The sequence below is a fragment of the Syngnathoides biaculeatus genome, chromosome 18 (assembly GCF_019802595.1).
Source record: "Syngnathoides biaculeatus isolate LvHL_M chromosome 18, ASM1980259v1, whole genome shotgun sequence".
NCBI classification, from domain to species: Eukaryota; Metazoa; Chordata; class Actinopteri; order Syngnathiformes; family Syngnathidae; genus Syngnathoides; species Syngnathoides biaculeatus.
This window is the reverse complement of record NC_084657.1, coordinates 1,614,840-1,635,395: the sequence shown is the minus strand read 5'-3', so window position 1 is coordinate 1,635,395 and position 20,556 is coordinate 1,614,840. Positions and strand designations below refer to the sequence as shown.

The 20,556-nt window shown below is 44.0% G+C and overlaps 2 protein-coding genes across 2 annotated transcripts in view; both read right to left on the bottom strand.

The window, feature by feature from the left end:
- slc8a2a (solute carrier family 8 member 2a) overlaps window positions 1-14,367 on the bottom strand; it is a 30,932-nt gene extending 16,565 nt beyond the window's left edge. The window contains exons 1-3 of the mRNA XM_061803133.1: window positions 14,288-14,367; window positions 13,146-13,227; window positions 923-1,322 (exon numbers count right to left, since the gene is read on the bottom strand). Of these exons, the coding sequence (XP_061659117.1) occupies window positions 923-1,270 (348 nt within the window). The 5' untranslated portion in view covers window positions 1,271-1,322; window positions 13,146-13,227; window positions 14,288-14,367. The remainder of the gene's footprint in view (window positions 1-922; window positions 1,323-13,145; window positions 13,228-14,287) is intronic.
- Window positions 14,368-16,144: 1,777 nt separating this feature from the next.
- nccrp1 (P1, F-box associated domain containing) lies at window positions 16,145-20,109 on the bottom strand. The gene is made up of 6 exons (XM_061804369.1): window positions 19,744-20,109; window positions 18,915-18,995; window positions 18,744-18,840; window positions 18,435-18,530; window positions 16,544-16,682; window positions 16,145-16,461 (listed from the first exon to the last, which is right to left on the bottom strand). Exons 1-6 carry the CDS (start codon window positions 19,883-19,885, stop codon window positions 16,315-16,317), a joined length of 702 nt encoding a protein of 233 aa, XP_061660353.1. The 5' UTR covers window positions 19,886-20,109; the 3' UTR covers window positions 16,145-16,314.
- Window positions 20,110-20,556: the final 447 nt, after the last annotated feature.

Sequence of the window (20,556 nt, the reverse complement as noted above, 5' to 3'; positions counted from 1 at the left end):
GACTGATGGAAGGCAAATTCTTTTTTAAAAAAATTACCCTCTGGAATGAAAGCATTGGCACAGTTCTGAGGTCCCGGGTTCAATGCCGGACCCGCATGTGTGGAGTGGGCATGTTCTCCCCGTGCCTGCGTGGGTTTTCTCTGGGAACTCTGGTTTCCTCCCACATCCCAAAAACATGCAACAGTAATTGGACACTTTAAATTGTCCATCGGTGTGATTGTGAGTGCGGCTGTCTGTCTCTATGTACCTTGTGATTGGCTGGCAACCAGTCAGGGTATACCCCGCCTCCTCCCCGTTGACAGCTGGGATAGGCTCCAGCGCTCCCCTTGACCCTCGTGAGGATAAGCGGCTATGAAAATGGATGGATGGATTACCCTATGGAAGTCTTGATGAGTGTAGTTTGCGAAAATGATGCAAAATGGAGTTTTGTATACCACTAAGGTACTTCAACCCGCCGGAACCACTGATATGAACAATAGATATAGCTACAACATGCCCCTTTGAGCTGCGCGTCAATGGCGACGGCCATAATGCAAAGTTGGCGGTTGTGAGGGGGAAAGTGCCAGCGCATTCCATGTTTGTGGACAACACGAAAACCGAAATCACAAGAATACCTCAACGTTGTGCTGCAAAATTGCACACAACACTGTAACATCACGAGGGAATTTCATAGGAAAGATTTGTCTTTTTTTTTTTCAAATGTCCTTTATCAAGAGCTCATGCTTTTGACAAAACAAGGTAAACCACATGAAAAACCATTGAGAAATGAGCAATGTAAGTGGCAACGTTCCCCCTGACCTACAACACCTCTCTTCATAATACAAAGCTTGTCGCGGCGAGCACAGAAGAGACATTTTAGAATATACATCAAATGTGCATTCAAGACCGCCTAAAAAAGAGGATTCTTAAAATAGAACCATACCTGAGAGGTAATGACTTCGATCGATGCCATAAATCGGTCTGCAATGATGGACACTCCAAGGAAAATGTACATGAGACAGAGGAAGTAGATGACGGCTCTCCCTGCCCTCTCCCCTTCTGGAGGGTTGACTGGCAACCACACTGGCAGCAGAATACCAGGTCTACACACTACATTGCCCGTACAAGTGCGCTTGTCAGATTCCGAGAGATTAGCGGAGGGATGGGGTTGTTGAGGGCCTGATGCTCGTTCGACAACTGCTGGCCTGATGGAGGTACAAGGGTTGGACAAGAGAAGAATCAAGAGAAGGAGAAGAGGCAGTGCTGAAATGTGAAAGGGGATGGGTGGCATATCTCTGGGAGGCTTGGGGGTCACTGGGGTGCCGCTGGGTCAGATGACTTTGCTGGAAAAACAGAAGAAAAGAAAATGTCACCTGAGAAAGACCAAAAAATTCCTGAAGCTAACACAATACATTTTTAGCATGTGAAAAATGCTAAACGAGTCAAATTGTCCGGATGTGAAACCTTTCAAGAATGTCTCAACATGCGTCCCTATTTTTCAAAATTATAGTCTTGTAAACATACGCTAAAAGTACAGTAGTATGGATATGGTCCAACTCATTCCAAAATGTACTTGCTCATGCTCTGCACCGACACGGACACAATTTCTGGTACCCTCCGCTCAAGAAAGAAAAACTCAAATTGGTCATTGACATAATTGGAGTCGAAAATCCATCCATCCATCCATCCATCCATCCATCCATCCATCCATTTACTTAGCCGCTTATTCACACGAGGGTCGCGGGGAGTGCTGGAGCCTATCCCAGCTGGATGGAAGTAAATATGTGCCACCAGGATTTGAATGAAAAATGCCACTGAAAATTCTTAGGATGTTTTAGTTTAATTTTTCAATGTTTACAAATTCTCCATATAAAAAAATTCTACCTTAAAAATTCAAACCCAATTGTCTCCTGAGATTCGACTGGCTAAAATTTCCTGTCTGAGATTCACCGTCTAAATTCAGTGCTCGGTGTTAAGAAGACCTGAAGTAACCCTGCCTTCTTAACACTGTATTTAAACGGTGACCGGAGTGCCCGGAGAAAACCCACGCAGGCACAGTGTAAACATGCAAACTCCACACAGGAAGGGCCAGGATTGAACCTGAGTCCTCAGAACTGTGAGGCCAACGCTTTCCAGCTGAATCACCGTGCCGCCTTGGAGTAGAAAATGGTCATATGATAATAACAGCTTTTTTGGGTCATCTCCTTTCACAGAGTACAATATGATATGATTCGGGGGCTTCTTTGTATATCTACATTTTGTATATCAGGGCTCTTTTTTTCGTTTTATTATTGCTGTCATTTTCAAGTATTTCAGTGAGTGACAATTGTAGGTTTTTGTCTTTACCAGGAGGGCACCAACACTTATGTGCACATTTGTAATGTGGTATTACAGATGTGGACAAAACGTTTGGTACCATCAGTATGGTTGGATGAGGTATTACTTATAGCCAACTCAACCATTTTAATGCACACATTCCATTCACAAGATATGTCTGGACAGGACAGTCAACATGAGGAAATCACAAATGGAAGATGCTGTCATGATCCACACACCTGCGCCTCATGCGGGCTGATTATCCCCGGTATATGTAGGACCCCAATGTCGACTGGTTCTCCGCCAGGTCGCTGAGGTTCATGTCCCGTTCCAGCGCTCTAGTATCCCTGATCGTCAACCCGTGTGTACCAACCTTCGCCTGTTCTCCGACCGACCCCGTAAGCCTGACTCCCTTGATACTCCTGCCTGCTTTGCTTGTTCTCCTGTGTACAGACTCCTGCCTGCCCGATCCCTGACCCTTCTAATAATGAACGTTCTTCTCCGAACTACCTTGCATCTCCCGAATCCTGCATTTGGGTCCTACCTCCGTTCCAATGGATCGTGACAGAACGATCTGGCCAAAACAGGACCCAGCAGGAAAGACCCGGCGCAAGGTAGACCGACTGCCGGAGGATCAAGCCTGTCTGATCCGGGTAGGCTCCATGACGTCCTCCGCTTCCGTGTCATACGCTCCGCCGGCGAGCTACTAATACGTCCCGACCATGACCCGTCCAGCACCGCATATTCTTTTGGACTCTGATTTTTTGGACTATGAGGAGGACCTTGATGTATGTGACGAGCTGCCTGAGTACGATTATTTCGATTACGCCCGATCTTTCATCCCAGTCAGTTCGCTTCACCTCCCCGCGTTTCCAGCATCCGAGCGTCTTCGCCCGGTAGGTCCGAGTACACCAACCTGTTTGCGGGAACCCGCTTGGCCATCTACCCGGGACCTTCGCGTGGCGGCCAGAGGAGTTGCCCAGGCCGGGCGCTCCCTTGTGCCTCCCGCTGCGCAGCAACAAAGACTCTGTCCTCATCCTCCCACTCCTCGCCGGCAACGGTGAAACCGGCAGACCCGCAGGTGGTGGCGAAGCTTCCAGCCCAGGGGGAGGAGGGGCCGCCAAATCACGTGGTGTTCTGCCGCGAAAAGCGGGCGGAGATAGACCGGCAGAGCGCCGAATTGGCGCCTCTCACGGTCCAAGTCCAGCAAGGATTGAAGAACCAGCCGAGCTACGCCGACGTCGCGACTACTACTGACTCGCTGCTGACGCAGATTCACGCTGCAGTGGGAACGGGTCCGCCACCTCGCCAAATGCACGTTGCAGTGGGAACGGGTCCGCCACCTCAACACGCCCACGTTGCAGTTTCGACGGACTCGTTACGGACTTTTGCTCACGCGGCAGTGGCAACGGATGCACTACCAAGCCAAGTGCACATTGCAGTGGGAACGGATCCGCCTTCTCGCCATTCCCACATCGCTGTGGGAACGGATCCGCCTCCTCGCCATTCCCACGTCGCAGTTTTGGCTGTTCCGAGCAGAGCTCATGTGGCAGTGGAGACCGGTCTGCTGCCGCCTTATGTTGCTGTCCAGGAGGTGGCGACGTCTCCGCAACTGCTTCTCATCTGTGCCCAGGAGTACCGGTCCAGGCTCCTGCTTCGTCGGCGACCGGTCCGCGGTCGCCCCCCTTTCCTGCTCCGATGGCGACTGGCACGCCCATACCTTCCCGTCCGGGAAGAGGTAGCGAGGACGCCGACACCGTCTTCTCACATTCCCGTCCAGGAGGAGGTGGCGAGGACGCTGCCGCCTTCTCACGGTGCCGTCCAGGAGTAGGTGGCGATGGTTGCGCTCCCGCTGCCTTCTCACGTTGCTGTCCAGGAGGAGGTGGCGATGCCGCTGCCGCCTCCTTCTCAAGTTCCTGTCCAGGATGAGTTGCGGCGACTGGTCCGCGGCCGTCCCACGCCCCTGTCTCGACGGCGACAGGAGTTGGGGACTTCTGTTGAGCCACCCCGGAGCTGGAGAGACTTCGGGATGGTTGTGGCAGCCATGTCTCTGGTACTTCTCTCCATCATCCTCTTCGCTCCTGATCGATCCCAGCCGCTTCATGACCTGGCCTCGTTGGTGACCAAGCCTCGGCGGTGACCAATCCCTGGTCGTCTCGCAACCACAGCGTGGGAGGTCCTCGTCCGGAGCAGTTGCCTGCCTTGGTCTGGTTCCTGCTTCGCCGTTTGGTTCGCGGTCGTCCACCCGAATCATCCCATGGGGATCCTGGTGCTTGGCGTCCGGGTCGTCCTCCTGACCTGTCCACCCGGACGCCTCGCGTTTGGTGGCCTGGGTGGCCACCAGACTGGGGTTGGGTGGGGGCGTGCCCTCCTCCGGGCCCCCTTCCGCCCGCCCCTGGATGTGTTCATTATTGTCTCTGTGTTTCTTTCGTTTAGGCACGTCTGGGAGCCGTGCCTTAGAGGGGGGGGGGGGTGTACTGTCATGATCCTGCCGCTCCAGCCCGGGGTGTGTGGGTGCCTGCATTGTTTTCTTTCTTTCTTTTTGTTTGTTTATCATAGACACAAAGACAAACACTTAGTATTAGTTATCTGATCCCTGTGAGTCATCTTCACTACATATTAAAAAAATAAAACCAGAATGGTGAGTCTTTCCACCTCTTGTGATTGTGTTTCTTTGGCAACAATCACTAATGATTAAGTGGTTTCATGTGCAACAATGCAATTTTTTAGATGGAGCATGATCCAAGTGTCTTTACCCCTAAACAACCAAATTTAAATCTGTAAAATGATGTGAATATACATGAATGATCAGTAAATGCCCGTGTCATTACAACTGACACTAGCCCGATCTACGGTCTTTTTCGCACCTGTCCCTGGTAAAGGGTTAGCAGCATGTGGGCCTTGTGTGGGCTAGCATAATTTATTTATCGGTATTACACCGAGGAGTTGAAAGCTCCTCACAAACCAAGAGCTTTCATTTTAAGTTGCTTGTTGCAGTTTAAGAAGAAAACATAATGTGGATTGTCAGTGAAAAAGTATAGTAGGGGATTTACTTCTTAGTAAGTTAGAAAGGCTGTTCCTGCCTATTCCCACAGGCGAAGCTACACTGCATTGCGCATTGTCACTTGAAACAGGTAGAGTACTTGGGTACTGCATCTTTGATGCTGCCTGATCATTATACAGTTGTGATTCAGAAACACACACCACAGAGCTGCTGCATCACATTTCACTTTCCAAGCACTGCTATGGCTACCATGAACTCACTCTAAGGAACACTTTACACCAGACCTTTCAATGAAGTTGCAAACAACGCACGCTAAAAGAGTCGGCAGGTTACTTTTTATTTATTTGTTTTTTTTTTTTTTTTTTTTTTACAAAAGGTAATGTCAGACACATACACTAAATGAAAGGCCTACTTAAAGTATAATACTTAAACTGTGTCATCTACGGTAGCCAATCGAAGAGCTGCAGATGTGGCTGCATAACTGATTGATGCAAACCACTGTAAAGCGACCGTAAGATAGAGCAGGGTATTTTTTCCACATCAAGCAAAAACAATTTTGTAAACAGGAAAGAAAGCCTGATCCACTAAGTAGCAGTTCCAAAATATTAACCAACTGCCGCAAAACAGAAGATACTGTAAAACCGAAAAAGTCAAAGTAAAAGTACAACAGTTTTGAGATTTTAAGGGATGCTAGTTAAATGCTGGCTGGTTGTGGTTGTGTGAGGTTTTCTGTGAACAGATCATATTCCCTGGGTATCTCTGACTTGGCCAATCTCTGTCAGCACCACCGATTAGTGATTGCCTGGTATCATCTTACACTGACACATGCACCAGCCAAAAAGGTTTATGCCTTTAATACAGTTTATGTTTACCCTAATGGATTTGTGGAAGTTGTCAGCTGTCAATAGGTAGTGTGCGAATTACTGTAAAATTACAATCACACACGCGCACACGCACACAAACACACAAAGAACCTGACTGACAAAATCAAGTCAGTCAAAAAGTGCAACAAAATACCATTATCTAAGAAAAAAAATCAAGAACAGTTGGGGAAGCGACTGACATCTGTCTGGAAAGGGTTACAAAGCTATTCCTGCTTTCAGGACTCCACCAAACCATGGTGAGAGACATAACCCACAAATGGAGAACAAAAATTCATCTTTACCAGCCGTGGGCAGCCTACAAATATTACCCAAAGACCACAGTGATAATATATTTTGGAGGTCACAAAGGGACCTGGACAAGATCTAAAGCGTTACAGCCCTCCCTTGCCTCAGTTCAGGTCAGTGTTCATGAGTCAGCGATAAGGACTGGGACAAAATGGCATCCACAGCAGAGTTCCATGGCGAAAACCACTGCTGACCAAAAAGAACCTCCGAAAGACTCGGCTTATTTTATCAAAAACAAACAAAACAATCTGAATAATTTCCAAGACTTTCGGTAGACTGGACTGGTGGGACAAAAGTTTTGGAAAGTGCATGTTTCGTTACAGCTGATGGAAATGTAACAGCATTTCCGAAAAAACAAACACATAGCAACAGTCAAACGTGGTGGTGGTACTGTGATGATCTAGGGCTGCTTATTACTTCAGGACCTGGACGACTCGCTGTGATTGATTGAAAAATTAATTTCACTATTTACCAGCAAATCCTGAGGGAGTATGTTCAGCCATCAGTTCGATATTTATTATTACTGATCACAACAAAATCTAAAAAATATTGTCGTCCTATGGTAATTTCCCACTCCTACAACACATTCTATATTGTATTGTAAAATATACTCTTGTGTGTGTGTGTGTGTATATATATAAATAAATCTCGTGTATTACCTTGTGTATTATGAGAAATAAAATACAAAACATGACATCCTCTCAAGTTTCACGTGAATCTTGGCAGAAAGACAGTCTTTCTGTTGACAGACAAAGTTAGGAAATAGATCCAGCCCTTTAATAAGTAACTTGGGGCTTTGGCTAGATGTTAGAGGTCTATCAATGAAGCTGTTGAATCAGTGTGTAAGATGATCCATTAAGCTGCCCAGACAGAAGACAGGCACACCGAATGGGCCAAACCACTAATCGGGCATTCGGGGTCAATGTGCTCAAATGAAAATTAAGTCGGAAATCATACGTGTTTTGATAAGACTATTGAAATTCTGGGGTAAGGAGGTTGACACAAAAGGTGACATGGGAAAAAAAAAAAAGTCTCTACTATCTACATTTTTTTTTTTTTAATTGTGCACAAAATCATAATGAGTTTTTGCCATGTTAATGCATGGGAAATCCAGTTCTCGTGTAATTGTACGAATGCAAACCAAACAAAATGGCTCAAAACAATACTGAAGCGTTTCCTTTTGAGTCGTCACATGTCAAATAATAACTGGGTTGCAAATCTTTCAATTGAACATTGACAAGCTGTGTGTTTAAAATTAGGTACTCTGGGTCGATAGGTAGATGACAGTAGAAAAGGTACTTTCCCTGTGTCAACTAAATCATGTCTGGAAACGCAGAATGAATTGCATTTGGATCAATGTCTACATGTTACAATGTTACTTCTCACCAAGAAAACATCCATCCATCCACTTTCTAAGCTGCTTATCCTCACAAAGGTCTCCTCACTAAGGTCGCAGGAGTGCTGGAGCCTAACTCAGCTAACTTCAGGCGTTAAGCAGACTACACCCTGAACTGGTCACCAGTCAGTTGGAGGCCAAGCTTTATTTTTTTTTTTTTTTTGGGGAGGTTGGAACTACCACTTGTGTGATCCCTGGATATTTACCATTTTGTATCCGGGGCATTGCCTGGGAATCAAACACTCGCCGTTTGTACGGAAGTAACCCTACCCCTTACCCTAACCCTAACCCTGTTACTAACGCCTAACCCTAACCCTGTTACCGCAACTGTCATGAGTGTGTCCGTTCCCGATGCGGCGCGGAGAAGGTGCGTTCACCTGCGTCATGTTTTAGTGATTACAGTCCATGTATATATTGCCACGCGCGCGGTTTGGTCCTTGCCAGATCGTTGTACTACCATGTCACGTTCCCGCAACCCTTTGCCTATGTCCTTGGTACTCTATGTACTGAACCCTGCCTCGTTAATGACCCTGCCTTCACGCCTGCTGATTTTGGTACTGCTGCTTCTTTGGACTGCCTCCCTGTGTTTTGACCTTGGACTGAATAAAGACGCTTCCCGAACTGTACGTCTCGTGAGTCGTGCATTTTTGGTTCAGCCCCGTGTTCTGGTCATGACAACACGATTACCAGTTTTTAAGGGTAAGTGCCTGTAAAGTGACTATGATTATGTGGCTCACCTCTCCCTGTCATCGCAGCACAGCTCAAAGTTAACAATTAAAGATTTGTTTGAGGGTTATCTGGTTGTATCCATTATATGGCAGAATTTTCCATGGAGCAGAGTCACTGCAAATGTTTAGCCAGTTGGAAGTTTCCTACACAAAATATTTGTTATTTTAGTCAATGGATACAGGACTGAACATGAGAACACAGGGTATGTCGGAAGGATTTCCAGATCGCATTAACGCAGAAACAACAAGAACCAGGCCCACTGTGTTGACCCACTGGGCTCTTTGCAATCATTTTACTACAGCACTCCTTTAAACACACACACGCACACAAAGGAGCAACTATAACAACACTGCATAGGACAAAAAAAAAAGAAAAAAAATATATATATATATATAATTCTAGTTGGCACAAGCAGTCTGTGTGACCTCAGCGAGAATGACTTCAGGCAAATTCAAGAGACGGGTATATCAGAATCACAATCAGCTTTAATGGCCAAGTACGTAACAACACACGAGGAATTTGACCCCGGCAGCCGGTGCCGCTCTTGGTATGGCTTTCAGCAGATTTAACTGAGTGGCATTTCGACTACATCCTTGTGCACATCCCAACACTGAATTAAGGTGATATTTCTCATTGGAAAGGCATTATCCAGTTTTACGTATTTCCTCAGTGCAGCAATTAGTTCGCTTTTCCTGACAAATGAACAGCCCTTAAAAATGCCTTCACTCCACTGACTGGTAATAATTGTCTTAGTTCTGAATTCTCTCACTTCCTAGACTAACTTTCCACACATGAACAATAAATGACTAAACTGTTGATCACATGTGAGCTCTGTTGCTAATATCTCAAGGTCAAGTTTTGTAGTAGATATCTCTTGTTTATCAAGAGATTGATTAGATTTTCAACAAAGTCGTATGCCTTTTATTCAAAAATGCACTCTACCACAGTCACTCCATGATGCCATTTTTATTTTAGCAGTTCTAAAAATGTCTGGTAGAGGAAATCCTCTCTGCTTGCAATTGTGCAATATAATGCAGAGGAAGTCTCACCAAGGAAAGAACTTCTGTTTTTTTTTTTTTTTTTTTTTTTTTTTCATTATTATTTCTATGAGGAAAAATATTTCAAAATACAAATATGAGCTATTAATTTTTATTATAAATAAAATGTGTACTCATTAATGTAATATTTGATATGCAGAGGGGATATTAGGTTTACAGTAGCAAAAAAAAAATAATGCACTGTGAAACAGCAGAAGTAAACTTGACAGGTTTTCTCCAGGTGAACAATCCTTTTTTGATCATCAATTTTTCATGTCCCTCATTCAGATCAAAACGTGACAGATTTCCCCACCCCCCAAGTCTTCCCGAGTATCTTAGATCGGCTCACTCCGCAGGACAACAGACTGACTAAGAGATGCTTAATGAGGCCGGACATGAGTCGGACAGAAAGGAGTTTTTGACAAGAGACTGACAGTCTCCCGAGGTTTCTATTACACGAGATAATCGGCCCGGGTATTTGCAAGCATGTCACCGTAGAAGGATGAAGACGCTCTATTTTAAACTACTTTAAAATAGACAAACATCCGGGATGGGGATTAGAATGCATTCCATTGATCGGCTTTCTTTTAGACGCTCGTAACATCAAAATCCACACATCTAAAAGTATTGTTAAAGATAAATTGATCAAGGACAAATCGTTTATGATGCCCAGACAGCGTACAGAACATCTGGATCAATGATAGTGTAATCCCAGAATTTGACTGACTCCAACTGACAATAATTTATCTTTGGGTGGATGATTTGTGGGTTTCACACTTGTGAATACTTATTACCCAACCTCAGGTAACATATTTCCTCCCAAGAGAAAGTGTAGTAGTGACATTTATTATCACAATAGTGATATTTATTATCAGAATTACGGGCATCAGCCGAGTTTATCCATCCATCCATCCATCCATCCATTTTCTTTGCCAGTTATCCCCACGAGGTTAGCGGAGAGGAGGCGGGGTACAACTGAACTGGTTGCCAGCCAATCGCAGGGCACATAAAGACAGACAACGGTCGGATTTAGAGTCTACAATGAAAGCATATTTTTGGGATGCGGGAGGAAACCTGAGTTCCCGGAGAAAACCCGCGCAAGCGCGGGGAGAACATGCCAACTCCACACAACTGAGGCCGGGATTTGAACCCCAGTCCTCAGAACATTAAGGCCAGCGATCTAACCAAATGATCCACCATGCCAGCAAATTAATCACTAAAAGTTAAATGTTCCGTCAACCACTTTACTAAAAAAAATAATATTTAAAAAAAACTATTTCGTGGAATTCTATTGTTATTGTTTTCGCAATGCAATATCACTATGCTATTTATGTCTTTTAGCCACAACGTTACTTGTGATCAGCACAGAGATTGATTGATTGATTGATTGATTGATTCTTTTCTTATCCAGATAAACCAATTCAAAACCAATTCTCATTTGCAATGCTGACCTGCCACCAAACAGTGGAAATGAGTTAAGATGGAAATAAAAGGGTTCCGTAAGAAACATGAGGTTACTCTTCAGGTTTGGAAAGAGGATTTTCATTGTTGTCAGTTATTTACATTAATTATGCTATGATTTTACTGGATCCAGGCCCCGCCTGTGTGGTTTTCTCCAGGCACTCTGGTTTCCTCCCACATCCCAAAAACAGGCAACATTAATTGGACACTCTAAATTGCCCGTAGGTGTGATTGTGAGTGCGACTGTTGTCTGTCTCCATGTGCCCTGCGATTGGCCGGCGACCAGTTCAGGGTGTACCCCGCCTCCTGCCCGATGATAGCTGGGATAGGCTGCAGCGCTCCTGTGACCTTTGTAAGGATAAGCGGCTGGTTTGGTGCACATGACATCAAATTGGGCTGTATCTGGCTCTGAACTATTCTGCTTTTGACAATGCGGATTTTGACACTTGAAAAAAATTTAAGTCCCACTATCCGTCAATAAGAGCCAACCAAGCAATCTCATTAAGACAAGATAAAGCGGAGGTTTTAAAACGTCTAGTGACTAAAATCAAGGGGATGAAATGTTTTCACCGAGGGAGACAACTACACAACTTTAGTGATTGACCCAGGAGGAAATGTGAGAGAAACGTGAGGTATAGTATTGCCCTTTGTCCTGTGGCACCTGCAATGGCACGTGTATCATTGGCCGTATACAATGCTGCAGCATTGGTTTACCTGGGCTGTTGTCGTGGAGGTGGGGTGAGATGGTGACAGGGGGTGTCTTGCATTTCAGAATAAGTAGGCGACTTCGAATGGGTAACTTTTTCTCATTTCTTCTTCTGCGCCACAGTACATACATGCTTTCTTGGCTCCTTTTCCCATTTGGCCAGAGAATTTGGCATAGTTAACTTCCAAATATTATCTTTTAGTGTGTTCTGTCGCGTGATAATCTTTAGATTGATCGATTCCAAATTGATCCCCTATTTTGCCTAGACCTCCATCGAAAGACTCTCTGACATAGAATTGGTACCAAAGGCTTCATTTCATGACAAAAAAATATCTTGGTTTTGTCATACGATTGTCCAGAAACCCCCTCTCTGACAGCTACTTCCAATTGACCCGGTTTTGAAACCGCTTTGTTTGACATCACCCCATTTTTTAGAGCACCCTGGCTTCGGAGCAGAGAACAAAGGTGGAGATCTTCTCTAGTGATGTAGAAAAACGTCCGGACTTTAGGAATGCATGGAGTACTTCAATTCATATTTCATGTTTACTGGGCGTGGCTGGAGAGCGTTGGCCTCACAGTTCTGAGAATAATCTATGTTCTATTATCTGCTACTTTTTGTGAATCATGGTTTTCAGATATTTCATTTTCTACTTGAAAATGTCAGGGATTTATTTACAGTATTGATGTACTGTCTATGAGCATTGGTACACAGACTCATTAGACAGTGATTAAAGGGGAAATCCACTGGTTTGCATGAACAATGTATCCAATAGGTCATATATGTACTCTATTTTGACATTGTGATGTTAAATCCTCTCTCGCTCAATAGTGTTTTGAGAAGATTTTTATTGACAATTCCGAATTTTTAAAGGAGCTGCCATTTTCGCAAGTCACATGACTTAGGTGCGCAGACGTGACGTGTACCGTGCCGCAACAAAGGTTCGATTACATGTGACACCATTTGCGCCCAGCGCTGATACTGCTATTTTTTTTCAGAAGATGAGGATAAATCAGAGAAATCAGCGCCGGGCATAAATGGTATCCCCATGTAATCGAGCCTTTGTTGCGGCATGGTACACGTCACGTCTGCGTACGTAGGTCATGTGACTTGCGAAAATGGCAGCGCCCCTGAAAATTCGTAATATGATAATGATAAAAATCATCTCAAAACACTATTAAATGACGGAGAATTCAACATCACGTTGTCAAAATAGAGTACACATCACGTGACCTATTCGATACATTGTTCATGCAAACCACTGGATTTCCCATTTAAGACACGGCTGCTAAAAGAACCACAGCTGACAATAAGAGATAAAACTATTAACAAGTAGGTTGAGGTACTTACTGTCTCAATCATGGGCTGTTGTTGTACCAGGATAGATGGCTTATGTACCGTACACGCACACCAGCCGCAACATTGGGTAAACCTGCACAGTACAATGAGATCGATTGCAACAGCATTACGGTATACTCAACTGATCCGTAAAGAGTATCCTGTAGTTGTGACTGACACTGTCAGAAAACTATTGATGGAACAATATGTGTATTATTTTGCCTTGCCACAGTCATGAGCGCGCTGGAGCCTTTACCACTGGACTTTTGGATGTGGGGCAGGGTGCTCCCCGAACTAGTCCGCAACCCAATATCAGTCCAGATGTAGAAAAACAACCCTTCACAACTACGGAGAATTTAGAGTTCAAGTAACCTATCATGCATGTTTTTGGAATGTGGGAGGAAACCAGAGTAAATTAAAAAAAAAAAAAAAAAAAAACACACATACACGCACACATGCACGGGGGGAGAACTTGCAAACTCGACAAAAGCAGGCTGGAGCCCAAATTTCAACCCAACAACAGTGAACAGTGAGCCAGATGTGCTAGAACCAGCTGTCCACAGTGCTCTCTTGACTATTGGATGTCAAAATGTGAATGATGAATGTTCTTTTTTTGAAGTATTTACTATTACATTATATATTCTACAGTATTACTGCATGTGAACAACATCAATAAAAACTTGTCACGTATTATCAATATTATTCCAATATTTTGTTGTGGCCCTTTTGAATGCCTATGAGTAAATTGCTCATAGGTTTGAATTCGAATGTGCTTGTACTCTATACTTCCGACAATACAATACAATAAGGATACAACGTACACTGTTTAATAATATCGCTTATAAAACCCTAAAGTTTAAGGTTTGATTGTTAAGAGTCTGAACGTTTGTAAAGGCAGCACTTGTGTGCCTAAATTGCAGCCAGCGAGTGCAGTGCACAAATAATTACAAAAAATATTTAAAAAAAAAAAAAAAAAAACGCAAAAGGTACATTTAAATACGGAAACAATATATTGGTTAAACTCGGTTAAAAGATAATTACTCTGAAATATTAGGTCATGTGATTTTTTTGAGGCTTCTGATGAATGTTGGCTTATCCAAAATGTTTTCTGGCTTTACAATTACATCTTAGGTTACATTGGTTGAGTCTCTTACCTTCTTGTTTATGGCACAGCTCTGATTAAAGGTGACATTGCTTCTAAAAAGTATGCAGTCTGACGGCTGGTTTCTTTCTTCTCGTACACACGCACACAGCCGCCGACTCGACCTTCCCGTGAACGCAACATTAGTGATGCCTGGAGCCCACGCGGCAAGTCACGTGACACATTCACCGTCTCCTCCCAGTTGCGTTAACGCGTCATTCAACCGAGTTGGGTGCCTCGAGTATAGTGAAATATAAATATATAGTAAAATTCAACTTTTTTTTTTTTTTTTTACAGAAGGCATGTCAAGGAGCACAAACAGCCACAGAGAAACTGACGCATTATGAACAGCCGCCTTTAAATACCTCAGCACACAGTTCGCAAGACTACTTTTCAAATTTAGACAACTACAATTACAAGACCCCATTGAAAAATGTAATACACGTGTTCCGATTTTAATTCTTTCCCAAAGTAATATAAGTAATTCTATTTCATTGCTCTTCATAATTTGATGTATCAACTAGCTTTGATGTTACCTCCTATATTAAAAAAAAAAAAAAAAAGCATTAAACCATTGATCATTATTTCAGAACGAGGCTACATGCACAATGCACAAATAATAAATGGATCAAAAGCATGATGAAATGCAAACAAACTAAAATAACTGCAATTTTAACTAACATTTCTGAGGACAGGGCATTTCTGAGTTTGTATGTTGCCTGTGTGGGTTTCCTCCGGGCACACTCCGGTTTCCTCCCACATCCCCAAAACATGCAACATTAATTGGACACTCTAAATTGCCCCTAGGTGCGATTGTGAGTGCAACTGTTGTCTGTCTCCGTTTGCCCTGCGATTGGCTGGCAACGAGTTTGGGGTGTACCCCACCTCTTTCCCTGTGATGCCTGGGATAGGTTCCAGCACTCCCTCGTGAGGATAAGCGGCTAAGAAAATGGATGGATGGAAGAATTTTCTCCCAGTAATGCGTTACAATTACATAAATGTAATTAAATGACATAATATTGTGATGTACTCTGTTATACTCCCCAACACCATTCGTAACTTGCAGTATATTAATGTCCATGCATCCATTTTCTTTCACCGCTTATCCTCACAAGGGTTGGAGGAGTGCTGGAGCCTATCCCGGCGATCATAGGCAGCAGGCAGGGCACACCCTGAACTGGGTGCCAGCCAATTGCGCGGCACATAGAGACAAACAGCCGCACTCACAATCACACCGATGGACAATTTAAAGTGTCCAATTACTGTTGCATGTTTTGGGGATGTGGGAGGAAACCGGAGTGTGCACGGGGGAAACCCACACAGGCAACATACAAACTCACACCTCGGGGCAATTTAGAATCTCCAATGAATGCATGTTAAACAACTAACGAGACACGAGTAAAGCTCAACTTTGGGTCAAAGTTAGGCACCCCGGGCCAGTGGCCAATCACTCAAAAGAGAACTCTTGAGTGAATTAGAGTTTGAATAAACCATGCCACTTACAGATTTACTGTCTGCCACGTTAAAAAAAAGTTAAGTGTTATGGTTTGTTTCTTTTACGGCAGGGCGACTCAAAAATTACATAATTACCGCGAAACCTTGTGGGATGCAGCATGGGCCAAAAATAATATGCTCTTGAGTATTAACTTCTCGGATCAGAAAGATGCGTTGATTCTAATGCCACAGAAAATGTTGCATGGATGTTAAAGGCAACCTGTATCTGCATGCGTTTTTTTTTTTTTTTTAAACCAATTACATTGGTCATATATTATCATATACAATGGAGAGAATCATGCACATTTTCATGTGAACGTATGTATATTGTTTGAAAAATGACAAATCAGTGAATGGATGAATGAATAAAACAAAAGTATGTTAAATTTATTTTATTTTGTATACATTTCAAATTCTGAGAAGGGTACTACTGGTGGGCCACCGGTGTCTTGTCCCAGAGCATCAATTTAATCCTCGTTTAAAAAGTAAGAATTCAAAAATCTGAGGTTGTGAGTACACATTTCAGCAGCCTTTCTAGGAAAAGGTTTATGCACTGCTTTTGATAGGGTTGACCATGACTGAGCTCCCGGTAAACATGGTGGGAAAAAAGCCATTCAGGAATTTGTTCTTCATTCTGTGCAAGAAGTGAATGTACCTCACTCCCGGGCCATAGCCAGAGAACACATGCGACACCTATAGGTCAACAGAGGGACATGCCATGAAAATCAGGTGCAGAGGTGCAAAAGGAACAGCCGGACGGACTAAAGGAGCCTACCTCCTTCCATTTGTGGGAGTAAGCGCTCAGGTCCTCGGTGGGGTTGACAGAGTGCTCCGAGATCACCGTGCTTTGGTCTGCACCCAATAACTTCACATGCAGTTGGTAGATCGATTCATGCACTTGACTCTCCTCATACCTGGTGAAATAACAGGCATGTTGAAGGAATCAAAATGCCACCCATTTTCTTAGCCGCTTATCCTCATGGGTCACCAGGAGGCGGGGTCCACCCTGAAATGGTGGCCACTCACACGCAGACAGACAACAGTCGCACTCACAATCGCACCTAGTGGCAATTTAATGTTGCATGATTTTGGGATGTGGAAGAAACCGGAGTACCCAGAGAAAACCCACGCAGGTGCCAGGTAGAACATGCAAACGCCACACATGTGGGGCCGGGATTGAACCCCGGACCTCAGAACTGCGAGGCCAACGCTTTATAGCTACTCCAGGGTTCTTACTCAGTCCGACCAAAAATATTTAAGGGCTTTTTAGGGGCATTCTTAGGGGCCGACACGCACAAAATTTAGGGCCATCGTGGGAAATCAAGAGTAGGGAAAAAAGACTCACCCAATGGTGCCATCAACCGTTCTTGGTTCATCAAATGTTCCAGTACCTCCGTACCTGTGACAGTGATCACCTGTCGCCCCTTGTGGTAGTTCTCATCGATATGACCATTGTAAACGTCTTCACGTAACAGTCTACAGAAAAACAGGTTCCAACTACAATTGCAACTACATACACAAATGTCTTCTACTGATGTCTGTCTCAGCACCCCTACGAGTCGAGCTCCTTGAGCCATCCCAGTGCCTCCTCTATTTCTTGCTGCACAGGTGCCAAAGAGGCTCTCTCGTCCTTTGCTCTGCCTCTGAGTGCATCGGCCTCGGTGATAAACCTCATGACTGCAAACACTTTCGAATCATTTTCACAAGATTTGTAACTGTAATGGCTGCAGATCACTTTTAAAGTCCACACGATCTCTGCCTTTAACGAGTCCGTCTTCGTGTATTGAACTACGTTCTTAAAGCCTGACTTCTGGCTGGTTGAAGTCGATGGCTGGGCAACTGTAGGTGCGCATGCACTGCTAGTACCACTGCCAGAAGTTGATGCTTCACTATCATGATATTTTAGAAACAGATTCATACCAACGGAAGATGAGCGAGTCTTCGCCAAATCAGCGTGTCTCCTGTTGTTCCGGTGCGACTCCAGCGCTTTGACGGCCATCTTTTCAAGCTGGTAACTCTGCTTGCTTACAGATGGCAGTAAAACATGTGCCGATCTTTTGGATCTCGACGAACCCAGCTCCCGAACTCCTTACTTTCAACCCAAGCTTCTTGATAAATGCACTTCCCCGTGATACAAGTCGGATCGATGAAAGAACTACGCTACGTCGTAACGAAGACCAAGTGAAATGCCTACTCACGGAAACGTACAATGGAAAATCGATGACAAGATGGAGACTAGTTGTCAACACGGTGACTTCCGTTGACAATTTCCGGCTGTTTTGGACGCCAGACGGATCGCTTTTTTTTTTTTTTTTTTTTTTTAAGGGAGAATTTTGGCGGTAGAGGTCCTCCCTTTGATTTTTTTTTTAATTTAAGGCCTTTTTAGGGGCTTGACCGGTTTTCGCGGATTTTTAAGGACTTTTAGAAGCCCCTAAATGCACCTTCGAAAATTTAGGGGTTTTTAGGGACTTTTAGGGCCGCGCGCGAACCCTGTACTCTGCCGTGCCGCTGGGTAATAGATTATGACAAACTGAACTCGTATATGCATGTACAAAATCTGAATAGACTTTTATGACATGCAGTCATTTGGATAAGCTGATAAGGCATCTGATAGTGTTGTAGTAAATATCTTCCATTGTGTGTGCTTGAGGTGATTGCTCACTAACCAGTCTTGAATCACTATTTGTGGTTGAAAATCATCCAACATCTCTCCCCAAAGCCCCTCAGCATTTAGGTCTACGGTCTGCTCCAGGGTGAACCAGCTGAGAAAAGAAAGAGAATCCAAGAGCGAGAACATTTTACTATCAGCTTACTCTTACAAGCTGAAACCTGAGCTCTGAAAAAAAAAAATGTGGTCGGATGGTCTCAAAGTGAAAAGTGAAAGTTGTTTGTGTGGAATTGTGTTAGGAACATAAAACTATGACTAGAAATTCAGTCCATTGGTCTTTTAGCATCTGCTCCACAATGAGACTTACGTGTACTGGGGCAAACCACAGATAACAGCCCCTTTCGGAATACCACTCCTATCATCAGGAAGAACTTCTGTGCTTGTGCTCCAGCCACTGTAGTCACCTGGAAACCAAACTTTATGCTCTTGAATGCTTCTCCCGCACGTGTGAAACATGCCAATCAGTTCCATTTCCTACCATCTGGTTGAGCAATGGGAGGACCGTCCATGGGAAATTCCGGCAGCTCATGCTCGGGTGGAGGTATAGCTTTACTCAATCCTGTGCAGAGTTGAGGACAAAGTGCGCCTGCTGATTTAGTCCACAGCAAACATTCTAAAGCCATGTCTGCCTGACAATGTTGCTGGGTGTGCCTCAGGGTTAAAAGCCCATCATATTAATCTCACGCTCGCATCTTAGTAGACATTCAGGAGAAAGCGACGAAATGTCTATAATCGACAATGCAGCAGAGACTACAGTATATGTTAAACTGAAGTCAAGTGATCAATGACTTGTTTTTTCTTTTTTTTCAGTTTGACATTTATTTTTATCACCCTTAATCACAGGACCATTACAGGGCTTCACAAGCTCACGGTTGATCGAGCTCTTAGGTGTCCTAATAAAAAGGTCTCGGACGAAGAACAAAGAAGTGTTGGACATTGAACATCACATATCGGTTGAAATCATTCAGATCATGTTGAGGACCGTCCTCTCCCAGCTATCATTATTACCATATTCCTATGCATGTACTAAGTGGGCCGAAAACCAGACCCTGATCCCCACACTACATTGTCATATTTTAAAATACAATAGTTATTTTGGTCCGAGCCACATCTATTTTACAAACCCTAAATCACATATCATTTAACTGTTCGGCAACAACACTTGGATAGACTTTAGAGTTGAACCGCCACGGGAGCCAAGGGGGACAAACTCAAACTGAATAATAATAATACTAATAATATCTACACAAGACTACTCTTCCTGTCATTCGGAGTTCAATTGTGTGCCAGTTGTGTTCGTATAGTACCGTGAGGAGAAGGGTTCTTGAGCAGGTTTCTCCCAAACGGTTTGGCTTCATAAACGCACTTCCAGTCCAGGTTTTGAGGCATTGCCATGCCCTGCAGAACCCACTCATCTTGGCAGCATTTCCTCCAGTCGGTGCCACTCATGGTTCGGCAAACGGTGGATGCGGTCTTTCAACGTTCTAATATTTACGGCAGTGAGCACGGACACCACACCCACAGCGCGTTGCAAAGGCAGCGGGGTCGCGGAAGCGAGAGTGGGCGAAACCAGACAGAAGCTGCCCGGAAGCGCCTGCTCGGGCTCTTAAAGGCACAGTAAGCTTTTATGTCAAGAGGCTTTCACCTGCTCAAATGGGTCCTTTACGATGTACGTACGGTGGCTTGTCAATGCAAAAAAAAAAAAAAACTACCTGACAAATTATCAACCACTCAAACGTTTAAGAAAGCACAAAAACAAAAGACGAAACACTTCAGCATTTCAGAAAGCACACAAAAGAGACAAAACACCTTTTAACCGTTTAAAAAAAAAAAAAACTACACATCACAAATCACTAACATTTCAGAAAGCACAAACGCACGAAACACTTGCATCTTTTTATAACAATGTTTCGTGTTTGTTTTTGGTGTTTTGTTGGCATGGCGTGAGCCAACTCGCTTAATTGTAACGAATAACTCGCGAATATGTACAATATATGCTCTTAGTATACACTTTTTAGTTAAAATTTTACACATGATTTAGTCACTCCCACCGCACTTCAGTTTTACAGTCAGCTTCACGACTCTCGTCCTGTATGCTTGTTCTCTTTCCTTCAACTGCC

What these genes read in the sequence shown, in the direction of transcription:
- nccrp1 (XM_061804369.1), bottom strand. Translation starts at nt 19,885, where the DNA reads ATGAGTGGCACCGACTGGAGGAAATGCTGCCAAGATGAGTGGGTTCTG. An exon ending in CAAGAACCCTTCTCCTCACG is followed by an intron (nt 18,996 to 19,743) that starts GTACTATACGAA and finishes AACTCTGCACAG; the next exon opens with GATTGAGTAAAGCTATACCT. An exon ending in TCCCATTGCTCAACCAGATG is followed by an intron (nt 18,841 to 18,914) that starts GTAGGAAATGGA and finishes TTTGGTTTCCAG; the next exon opens with GTGACTACAGTGGCTGGAGC.